A 12129-nucleotide genomic window follows, 5' to 3' on the forward strand; every position below is an offset into this window, starting at 1 on the left:
ACAAATTTTATTTAAGTGGTCCTCCATATTGTTGAAATAGTGAAGTACGTTTGTTATAAATAATATTATGTTTCTAATGTTTTATTTTGAAAAATAAACTGAGCCAGCTATGTCAGTGAAATCAGCCTCAGTTCAGTGGAAAAGTTCCTTATGTGCCCAGTGAATCTGGAATTGGATCTGTAAGGTATAGAATGAGAATTTCACTTTGAAAATCCTGCGCATAGGACACCATCATGTTCTATTGGAGATATCTCTCCCTGGCCCCCACTCCTTTTCTTTCCTTGTTTCTAAATTCCTTGTAATTTGTTGGGGTTTCTTTTCAAAACATGTGTTTCGGGTATTTCTTCATTTTAAAACAGAACAGCGAGGCCAGAACACCTGCATCTTGGTCATCTTGCTCACTGTGTAACAGCAGGACAGTATGTGTCTCCTGTGAAACTAGAAATACCATGTCAAAACCAATTTTGAAGTTTCAGATGCTTGTTCTGATATAAACAAAGAAGAAAATGTGTGGAAAATACTCCTAAGGCTTCACAATAACCTTCTAAGACTGTATTTGTAGTTCTGTTCTGTTTTAAAGGAATGTAGTAGGCATAAAAGAAGGTTCCAGCCTCCAGAATAGCTACAGTAAGGACAGCGACAGTGTAGGGTTCCTTTGCCAGCTTTGATGCTATTTTTCAATTCCAGTACCAAAAAACGGATCTAGAGAAAAATATTTGACTTAATTCCATGATGTTGCATTGATCAATTTGTGATCAAATTACTGTAGCTTAGTAAGTTACTGCTTGTCAGTTTGAAGCAGCAAAAAGTCCTGCATTGTAGTTTTAAGATGTTGACTCTGAGGATTTACGTTCTCCTCTGCGGATCCAGAGTTCATCTATCAGAGCTTTCTATCATTTGGAAAATATTTTCAGGAAGGACTTCCCATGTTTGATCACGATATGATGGCTTCAGTTAATGAATGTGTAGTGGGAATAGTTAGTTATTGATCTTGGCTGTTTATTCTAGCTGCCAAGCAGATTAAGTATGAGTTACCAGAAGCTTTAGTAATAGCAAGTAAAATGCTGCTGAACTGCTTTTCTTTTAGCTCTGGAGAGTAAGGAGAGGAAAGTAAAATACACTTTTAAATTAATGTTCGTATGTAGTTATCTGAAGCCTTTACTTATCACTTAATTATTTTTTTTTTCCTTATTCTTTTTTTCTTCAGGCAAAGGGAGGAATACTAGGTCTTCATGATGGAGCAGAAGTTGTTCTTGGTCCTGATACTTCACTTGAACTTTTGGGGCCAGTTCCACCTGAACAGCAGTTTATAAACCAGAAAATGAGGCCTGGGTCAGGAGTACTAGCTGTTAGAGTCATCCCGGATGGGCCAACTAGAGTTCTGCAGGTGAAGGTCCTTCATTAACTAGCATCTAGTTTCCTTATTTGCTTGTACTTGAAATAGCTTTTTCTGTATTGCATCTCTCAATTCTTATAAAAAGTTACCTTTAGAATGATATGAAGGGGAGGGGAATATAATAAACCAGAAAAAATTACAACAGAAGTTTTCATTGTACTTACTTTTAAAATAAGATAATTTTATAAGGCAGGACAATATAGCTGTTATTTACAAATAGGGAAGTGATCATTGTAGTAATTTATTTGTTTATCAGATAACAGATTTTAACCAACGTAGAAATGATCGTTTATCCAGTGAAGGAGATGAACTTCCAGTTACGGAACAAGATCTGCGCAAGTTAAAAAATCCTGACACAGAGCAGGAATTAGAAGTAAGATAATACAACCAGTATCTCTCTCTCATATTTATCATTTTCCTATCTAGGTTTTAGAGGAAGATTGGTCATTAACTTTTCCCCGTGATGACCTCTTGTTATGAACTTCTAGATTTTCCTGCTAAAACTTGCCATTCTTAGACGTTTATATGTCTTAACACCTCTTCCAAAGACTAATTGTTAATGAGCTCTTCAGCCTCTCTGGAGATGAATCTAAAAAAATAACTTCTTTGCAGAAGTAATGTATTCAGTATCACAGGTTTTTGCAGTGTTTGTTTGTTAGTGGGGTGGTTTTTTTCTCTCTTAAAATGTTCTTCTTGCAGGTACTTGTAAAGCTGGAAGGTGGAATAGGATTATCTTTGGTCAACAAAGTTCCTGAGGAGCTAGTATTTGCAAGCCTCACAGGAATTAATGTCCACTACATGCAACTGTCAACAAGTCAAATGCTGGAGCTCAGTGTCCAAGACATACAGGTATTTGCCGTTTTGAAACAAATTTATTTGTTCATGGGTCTTATGCGGTTTTTGTGGTCAAAATAGGTCTGAAAAATGTTTGGAGCAGTTACTGAGATTTCAGTTTCTAAATATCACAGGAGTTTTGGTTAGCATTGATGTTTCCTTTTTTCATTGTTCCCTACTTAGTAATAGTTGAGACAATGATATATTGTATTCCACGCCATTGATTTCTACTAGGCAAGTTAGAATCGTTTTTGTTTTGTAAGCAAGTCAGACTGAGATTTTTCTCCCTTCTTGCTTCTTGGTTCTTTGTCAATATATAAGGAAGAAGCAAACATTCAAAGCAGGAGTCCTAATGCTTGTCGTACCGCAGTATAAATCATAGACAAATGAGATTAATATAAACCTCTTATTTTTTTAAATTAAATTTTATTTTTGACTTTGCAGAGTTTTGCCTTTGTTTTCAGTTCAGTCTTTGAAATTCAAAATTCACAGGTTAAACTGAAGACTGTTTTTATTCTACTAAAAAACTCCTCTAAATTATTAGAATTCTGTTCCCAGGATGTACGATTTCCTTGGAAGAGGAATTGTGATTTAGATCACACAAGATAAATGGATACTTACACACATCAGTCACACTTAAATCCAGGAGCTGCTTAACTCTGCTGTTGTTTAATATTTTTGGCTGTGTTTTTTGGAAAAGGAAAAAAATCACAGAGAACTTGGCAATTTTGCTATAGGTTTTGTTTGTTGTTAGCTGTAACCATTTTTTTTAATGGTGGACATTTCTGAATGTTTTTTGGTATATTCTCAGTGGTGATCAATAACCAACTATGGTCAGTATCTCCCTGGCTCAGGGATCATGTATTTTTGAAAGCTTTTAGGTCCTCTATTAGAGAGGATCAATTTTGTTGTTTGTGGTTACTTATACAGATTTTGTTGTCTGTCTTGTCCACTCTGTAGGTGGACAACCAGCTTATAGGCACCACGCGGCCTTTTATGCTCTTTCTGACGCCTAGGATGAGTGAAAATGAACCCGTGGAGACTGGTCCTGCTGTGCAAGTAAATGCCATGAAGTTTCCCAGTAAAAATGCCCTGACTGATATATACAAGGTAAACCACAATCTTTTGATTCTGCCATGCAGGTATTACTCTGCTAAATGACCTTTCCTGTTCCTAATTTTTACTAGTAGTTTAATTTAAATAATTTGTGAAATCACTTTTATGAATTAATACTCAGTCTTAAAGGACGCTATATCCACCTCCTCTTGTTCATGGTGTTTAAATCTACAGTAGAGTGATGAACAGGATAATAAGTACGTTTTAAAATACAACAAATTAGGCCAGACCATGTATTTTGAAAACCAGCTGATTTCAGCGTTGGAAAACAGCTAAACATAAGATTCTGAAGTGTTAGTCTTAGGTAGTGAAGCACAATACCTTCCAAGAAATTGAAACAATCATCACTAGTTCTAGGTAACTGCAAGTGAAGAAAACTACGAAAGATATTTTGAAGGTGGGAATGTTACTACAAATTCATTGCAGTGAAAATATCCCATTAAAGTAGAACTCATTGTCCTATTTAATGGCTTACGTGGATTATATTTCTAGGGTTAATACTGTAAACTGAGACATGTTTATCTTCGTAGCATCTGATGATCACTGCTCGAAAGTTCACAGTTCAAATTGAGGAGAAACTACTTCTGAAGCTTTTGAGTTTCTTTGGCTATGATCAGTCAGAATCAGGTATAGTATAAAACTACGAAGACCAGTTTTACAGTATACAGATACTACGTTTACATATAAAATTAAGTTCAAAATGCCTAGCAAGCTCTTAGCTGCTTGGAAACTTCCACTGTTGAACAGAAAGCTGGAAAGCTAATTCTCAATGGCCCCTGTAAAGCTGTTCATGTTAATTGTGCTCGTTACAGTCTTCAGGTAATGACCCCTGTAACATGCTGTTGTCCTGTACGCAATGGCTGAGCTGAGCCTCTCTGGGAAGGAGTTTAGTGTTCATCCTTAGTTTGTTCCTGTATCTAGATTCATCTAAATTGGGTTAAAAGAAATTGTGTTATTAATTTAGCAAACCACTTTGTTTGGTAATGTTTGTTTATTTAAACGCGAGGCTAGAAATGGGATCTCTGTTCATTTGTTCCTTGGGCAGTTCCTCTTGCTTAACTGAAGGAAAATTTTGCCTGTCTGACCTTTTATTTGTGGCACCCATACCCCTGGCTTTAATTGTAATACAAGTTTTCTTCCATTCAGTGAGGCAAGAGAGAACTGTTGAATCTTCTAATCTCATAGGTATTGTTCTCATCCTCCTATTGTAGGGTTTGCCTGTACTTCGGAAACTTTCTAAATGTCTGGTTTGGAGTGGCAGTTCACAAAGTCACTTTTATTATGCAGTAGGATGTGTAGGTTTATATAATAAAATAACTGTTGCAGGAATCTATTCTGATTCCTATGTTTTGTCTGGATGCAGAGGTTGAAAAGTATGACGAAAACCTCCATGAAAAGGTTGTTGAACAAGGTGGAGGACAAAAGCGGTACTACTTTGAAAATCTGAAAATTAGTGTGCCTCAAATAAAATTGAGTGTCTTCACTTCCAACAAGCTGCCTTTGGATCTCAAGGTACGCTGGTGCATTCCCAGAGTGTGCTTCCAAGTAAAGAGATTTCTATGGTAGGAGGAAATGGGAACACAAGCTTTACAAGACTTCAATTTCTGTTTACTCTTTCATTATTTAAGTTACAAATAATAGACGTTCCAATAACTTGTGTTATTTAATTTGCATATTTTCCAGTCTCTTCTATATTATTCTTTCGTTTTTGTAATTTCAGTTGAAGCAGAGCCAACATCACCTAATAACTCATTTACGAAGGATCTTAGTTACATTTAAAGTAGTGTAAGGAGGGAATGACTGTCATGGGAGGGCTGAGGTGAGGGTGAAGAAAAATAGGAAGTTACTCAATTTTGGGAGCAGAAATACAGGACAACTCTGAGTGTTTTCATCCAAAAAGAAGTTGTCTCATTGGAATTGGAGGGTTTGCATGAGCACTGTGCAATTTGGTGAATATTACAGTGAATTGGGATTGAGTATGGACTTAGGTGGAAAAACTGGGCCTTTTTTTTGTGGTAATAAATGGTCTGGCACAGTTGTTCAAGTGAACCAGGGATTCCATATTGTAGCAAGAAGATAATCTCATCCAGTGTTCCCAGCTTGCATGTTGGGACCTTCCTGGACATAATAAGGTGGCACCAGTCAGCGGTATTTCAGTTCCCTCTGAGCTAATGCAACTAATTTCCTCCAAGGTGGAGGGAATTGAAATAAAACCAACCAAACAAACCATAAAAAACCCTCTCCACTGTGGAGGAACTAAGCTGCTGCCTGTTCAACTTGTACATTCAAAAAAAACCAAAATTGAGGCACTGACCAGGTTTTTTGTGCCCTTGGTATTACGGACATTAAGATGTGCAAGCTTTTTAAAAACTGTAGTTTTGTGGAATGAGCATATATCATAGAGTCCTATCAAGATGACCCAGAATATAATCGGTCCTGCATTCTTGTATTGCTTTTACCAAATTCTTGTGCAAAGGAGGACAATTCAATAGCTAGCTGTAATATTCCTTACTGCTCAACAACATGAGCAGTGTCTTGAATGTGTTTGCGCTTTAGCTTCAACACGAAAATGCTTATTATCCAATTATCTCAAATTTAGAGAAAGAAAACATTAGTGGTGAGTGCCTTTAAGAAACTAGTTATGTGCACTGTTCTGTTCGGATTTCCTATCGCCTTTGGTGTATAAATGCATATGGATATGGCTTTTGGCAGCCACCAGCATGGTTCCCAAGAGAAAGCTTGGTGTATACATTTTTTTTTTTCCCCCCTAATGATAACAGTCACTGGCTGTATTCTATATACTAACTTCCACAGAAAGAGCTCCATTCAGTTTTGTAGCACAGGAGAGTGCAGGGTAGGAGGGAGAGAATAATCACAGTAGAGCCTTTGTAGAAGTTTCTCTAACTACCTCTAATGTTTCTGGCTTGGACCTTACTGTCTGGTAATTTGATGTAGACAGATTATTTTTATTAGGTACCAGTATTAACAAAGTTGCCTTATATAATATCTGATAGCTAAACAGGAAATTACTTCCTACCCAAGTGAGTAATGAGGACTACTCTAGTTAGTCATCCATTTACTGAAAAAATAAATAGGTCCTTTCTTACTTGCACGCTTGTATCAGACGTGTAATTTACCTTAATTGCCTGCAGATGGCAGAAGAACTCGTGTTCCTTGCTGCCAGCATGCTTCGCGATTAATGTAGAAAGATACAACACAAGTATCGCGCTTCTTGCCTTCAGATCTTCTGATGTTAGTAACTGTGCAGATGCCGTTATCAAGACCTGAAATATTAAAATATTAGGTTTTGGGTTATTTTTTCCGAAATTATTTTATTTATGTGTATATACAGATAGATGTATAGCTTGTCCACCTTAAATATGTGTTTTTATGTACAGACCGTACAGGTTACAGGTGGCCCATGGACTAATTATTGTCTTAGTTATCTTCCTTGAAAATAATTTTAAAAGCTGGTTTAAAGAACTTTAGTACACCTTGTAATGTTAAGAAATGAGTCTTAGGCTTGCAGGAAATTATGTATGTTATTCCAGCTCATCCTCACAATGCATTCGTAGAACCTCAGCAGGGGGGAAAACACCCAGTTTTATCTTCACTGCGTATGACGGAAATTCGTTTAGGGTTTGGTTTAGTTGAACAGCAGAACAGTTATAGCAAAGTGTTAAGCATGGAATCTTAAACACATTTTGTTTTGAAGTATTCCTATTGAATGTAGAAAACAGACTGCGACAGCAAGAGTGTTTAATGACTGTCTAGGTACTGAAGGAATGCAGTTCTAATCACTGGTCATTGCTTACGAGTAAAAGATTTATGGCATGGTTGCCCTCCATATCAAAGTGTCTGTGTGGCCATGGTAAACTGCTCTAGCAGCTTCTGATGATTTTTGGTTTGTTACGCATCTAAAGATTGATTTGTTTGGGTGCTGTGAATGAGACGTAGATACAAAAAATAAAATAACGATATCTTTTATTTAATTAGGCATTGAAAAGCACCCTGGGATTTCCTCTGATCCGATTTGAAGATGCTGTGATTAATCTGGATCCGTTCACTAGGGTCCATCCATACGAAACTCAGGAGTTTATCATTAATGACATTCTGAAACACTTTCAGGAGGTAAGTGTCGTACAGATTTTTGTTGTGGCAAAGGCTCAACTACTCTTGATGAGTTCTCTACTGAGGGTGAGGGATGCTATATCTTTGATGTACTGAGAAGTAGCATCACATGCTTCAAAGAATGCCCTGCATGTTAAGATGAAGCTATTGTTGATTTGTGTGTTCATTTCCTCAGTAAAACTCTCTGGTGTTGTGTACGCTTTTGTTTAACGTTATCCGTAAGTGATATTTCATTCTTCCTGTTGATTTTACAGGAGCTGCTTAGTCAGGCAGCCAGGATTCTAGGTTCGGTGGATTTCCTTGGCAACCCTATGGGCCTATTGAGTGATGTTTCAGAAGGTGTGACTGGACTTATAAAATACGGCAATGTTGGTGGCCTCATAAGAAATGTCACGCATGGAGTATCAAACTCTGCTGCAAAGGTAATAATTACGATATTAAAGTTTGTTAAAACAATAAGCAAAAAACAGTCAGGAAACAAGTAAAATAAAGTTATTGAGCATCTTTAAGTTGCTTTATGTCCTGTTTGTTTTCTGAAAATGCATTAGAAGTGTAGGTTGGTTGGTTTTTTTAAAAAAAAAGCTTTATATATGCACTTTTATATATATATATATATACATACACACACTTTTTATATACACTTCAGGGAAGATGCCAGAAACCCTACAGGAGACAATGAACCTACTCAAGGCTTTGTTATTGATACACAGATATTTTGCAGATTGAATGCACTAGTTAGCTAGAGTGAGAACTAAAATGTTGCTCAAATGTGGCGTCATCTCCTATGTGCAAATGAAAAAAGTTATATTATGTGTACAATATATAGCGAGAGCATTATAGGAATTTGGAGTATTTCAGGGGCTATTTAGTATAACGAGTTGTTAACTTTTATTTTTGAAAAGTGTTTGAGCTGATGTGAGCCAACACTTGAGGGTTTTTTTTCTATGCCACATAGCAACAAACGAAAGAATTCCTAGATTGCTATGCATTCATCTTTAGTTTAATTCCGAAGTCTCTGATAACGGCTGAAAAAATTCAATCATATCAGTGTTACCAGTGAAAATAACTCTCTTTAGTGCCCCAGAGAGGTATGATCTGAGACAGCAGCCAAAAATAGGAAGTGGTTTTGATCATGGTTGATGCTGTACTTGATACTGAACAAACACTTGTTGGCTTGAATAAAAAAAAACTTGAAATATTTTTCATTATGTACATGGTGTGTCAACATGTACTGTAAATGAACTTTGCGTTCATGGGTAGAACTGGAATAATGCTTTCTTCACATAAGGACATGTTGCTAAAGTTTATTTTTGGGAAAATTCTTTACTTCCTGTTACATTCATTTCCACACTGGTATGTTCATACATGTATATTATAAGGGTTCATCCTTTCACAACCTATTCCACTTATTTGTATACAAGGAAATCTACTTCGTTTCCTCACATTAGTTTGAAAAGGCAATTCAGAAGTTGAGAAATGTAGAGTTTGCATAATTACAGATAGCTCAAGACTAAAGCTAGTTAAACTGCCAGAGAGTTGAACCATGAGGAAAGCTTACATACACCTTCTCTGTCACAGTTACTTTGTTCCCAGCATTAGCCCATTTGGTCAGTATTGAGAAGCTGAAACAAAACACTATGTTGTTGATATTCCTGTGTTAATCCGTACGAGGTGATTCTGTGATTATCAGTGCTGCAATGACAAGTTTATCCGCACAATCTGGTAGAAGGCTCACAGAGCTTCTGCAAGGCAGTATCCATCTGTGCAAATGAGTATTTCTGTCTATGCTTTCTGCTCGTGGTTCCAGTCTCCTGTGACCCATCCACTCCACCCAATAGAGCATGTTTCTTTAGAGTTTCCTTTCTATAAAGTGTTGTTTCCTCATTGCAGTCACATCTGCAGCAACAGTCTCATAAATCTTGCTTTAAAAGGCACGAGCCTTCCTGCGTTTCCCACAAGGGCAAGGTCATTCTTTGAACTTTGGAGTAATTTGTAACCAAGAGTTTTGTGAAGGAAGATTTTCAAAGGCAGAAGGGCAGTTGGATGCTGAACTCCTTTCAAAATTCAACAGGAGCTGAGTGCCTGCTTCCCGTTTATACCTTTGAAAATCACCCCATGTACTGCTTATCTGTCTTCCCAGGTATTTTTTTCTTTCTCCTTGATGTATCTGAAATGTCTGTGATGCAAGTCTCACATAGTTCCCTTTTAAAAAATTTTTCCATGGATTATGTATTTGCCCTTTTGGAACAAAGAGAATTAGATCCTTTAGGAAGGCTTAATAGTACATTATGGAACTCCTTGATTAATCCTCCTTCCAAAGGATGGATCTTAATTCTGCTGCATAGAAGGGGATGGTAAAAAGGCTCAAATAATTCCCTATACGTTGTACTGTCTTTAGGCATCTAAATACGCTAGAAAACTAAGCCAGGAATGTCTGTGCTGAAAAAAATGTATGTTTCAAGTACAATTTGTGATGTAGTGCAGCGTAGAACTTTTACTCCTTTCTACTCTACCATGCATGTGCCTTATGATCATGTCTAGGATATATGAATTTCAGTAAAGAATAGAAAGTGGGGAAAAAAATAGTTCCAATTATTCAGGAAAAACGTGACTGGAAGAATAGATAATTTTCATCTTGCTGTTGGTGCTGTCTGTAGGGAAAGTACTTTAAAGTATATTTCCACTGCATAAATTCTCACCTGATTCAGCAGTGCCACAGAGGTCCTCATCTTTGCAGATGTTCTGTGGAGCTGGTAACTAATGCAGCCGAAACCAGATGAGCCAGTCTTCTGCATAGAAACTGGTGGCTGGGGAAAATACCCATTTTGGTTGGTTTGGGTACCTGGCTTTTAAAGTGTCTTTTATCTATCCTAGATTTCAAGATGAGTAAGCTTTTAAGGCATGAGTGGATAGATAAACAAACTTTAATACTATAATCATAACTTTAAAAGTTACACTGCTTGACTGAATTGAAAAGTAAGCTGTTTGAGTTGTATCTGGTTTTGTCATTTTATTGCTTTTCTATTTTATAGTTCTGTTGATTATCCCTGTAATGGCTTTTCCATGCATTTCAGAACGCGCAGTGGGTAATGCCTTCTTTCAAGTGGAGAGCTGCAGTGTATTTAAATTGGCACAAAACCTTAGGTTAAATAAAGTTCACTACAGACAGTTTTGTAGTTTTTATCCCTTGGAGATCCCTTGGAGACTCCGAGTTCTGTATTTTAAAAAGTTCTTTGATCCTAAATATAGACACCTGAGGGAATTTCATTCCCTCTGAATGGAGACGTCTATAGTTGCCATATGCGTAGAAATGTCTTGCATTCTTGGCATCCAGAGTTTTTTTTTTATTTCCCCTTTAGGCATGATAGTACTGAATCCTAAATTATTCCTATTTCAGAGGTGTTTCAACTAGAAATGCATATTGAACACTGAATTAGCATCTGAACAAAAATGTTCTGTAGCTTGTGTTCTCCAAATGGAAAATGAAGCGTGGTTGTTTCTGTTACTGGCAAATAGGTGTTGTGCTGACATAACAAAGTTCCTGGTAGTGAAAGACTGAAAAGACAAATCAGCTTGTCGATACCTTATTTAATTTATCTCATTCTTTCAACCCTTACAAGGAATTTTTATCTTTTATGAATTATGAGAACATCATAGTGTAGTTGTTGTGACTCTGCAGCTAGGCTTAGTTTCTGGATATGTATCTGTTGGATGGAAATAATTGTTGTGTCCCTCCCTTCTTCCTGAAAAGAATAATTTAATGAACTTCGTTTAAGAGCTTTATTTTCATATTGAACTTTGCAGTTTCCAGTGAGACGTTTAATTAGGCTTCTTAAGGAAAGGCAAACCGTCAGCCACAGTTCCGTTTCCTTGTTGAGATTTTTGCAAAAGCTTTCAGAGCTCTAAGGCAGGCCTGCTTAGGCGTGGGAGCAGGCACCACAGGTGTCAAAACGGACATACAGAGGAGTTGCAACAAATAGGATGGTGGGTGTTTTTTCTTTTATGGCTGAGGAAGAGGCACAAATGAACTTCTGCCCTGGGCTTTCATTCCGTATCTTTATTTTAATTCCGTGCAGAGTGATGGTCGAGGTGTTTTAAGAGATTAACAGATATACGAAAAGAGGTGGGGTGTTGGAACCAGGTATGAAAATTGTAAGACTAGCAAGGATACGAATAGTGCTTCAGGTGGGTGTTTGACTCGGAGGCGTTTGTAGGGAAGGAGCATGAAAGCAACGTGAAGGAAAATGGGTTTTAACTCTCATTGTAAGATAAATCAAAGCAGAATCTCAAGTGGTTGGTAGTGACAGAAAAAAAAAGATAACTGAATGGAAAGTGAAGAGGAAGTAATAAAGAGATTATTTAAAAACAAGTCCTGAGTGAGTATTTGAACTTTAACAAAACTGGCAATAAATAAGGTGAGAAGTGGGTAGAGCAGAGCACAGAAGGTAGGGACACCTTAAGCAGGTTCTACCCAGGAACAGACAGAAATGTCTTTAAAGCGGGCAAAGCTGATGGTGCTCTTTTGTTTAAAGTTTCTTAGTTTATGTAACCAACCATTCTTATTTGGTATCATTCAGAAGCAAGAACAACTGGTATTCTCCCATCCATGGAGGCACTGAGGTTCAGTAGTTCTAGGGATATTAGCTCAAAAC

General features: G+C 37.1%; 1 protein-coding gene across 5 annotated transcripts in view; it reads left to right on the top strand.

Annotated features, from left to right (window-relative positions):
* Positions 1-12129, top strand: part of VPS13D (vacuolar protein sorting 13 homolog D) — a 105277-nt gene that overhangs the window by 56958 nt on the left and 36190 nt on the right. For 3 of the 5 annotated variants that reach the window (XM_086764682.1, XM_086764683.1, XM_086764684.1), the window contains exons 57-64: positions 1208-1387; positions 1653-1769; positions 2096-2245; positions 3191-3340; positions 3877-3973; positions 4710-4858; positions 7343-7477; positions 7732-7899. In XM_086764682.1, coding sequence (XP_086620808.1) covers positions 1208-1387; positions 1653-1769; positions 2096-2245; positions 3191-3340; positions 3877-3973; positions 4710-4858; positions 7343-7477; positions 7732-7899 — 1146 coding nt within the window. Of the gene's footprint in view, positions 1-1207; positions 1388-1652; positions 1770-2095; positions 2246-3190; positions 3341-3876; positions 3974-4709; positions 4859-7342; positions 7478-7731; positions 7900-9408; positions 9618-12129 lie in introns of those variants that run through there. The other 2 variants (XR_015260865.1, XM_086764685.1) reach the window with 2 other exon arrangements.

Source organism: Chlamydotis macqueenii, chromosome 21, assembly GCF_036417535.1.
Source record: "Chlamydotis macqueenii isolate bChlMac1 chromosome 21, bChlMac1.mat, whole genome shotgun sequence".
Classification (NCBI taxonomy): Eukaryota; Metazoa; Chordata; class Aves; order Otidiformes; family Otididae; genus Chlamydotis; species Chlamydotis macqueenii.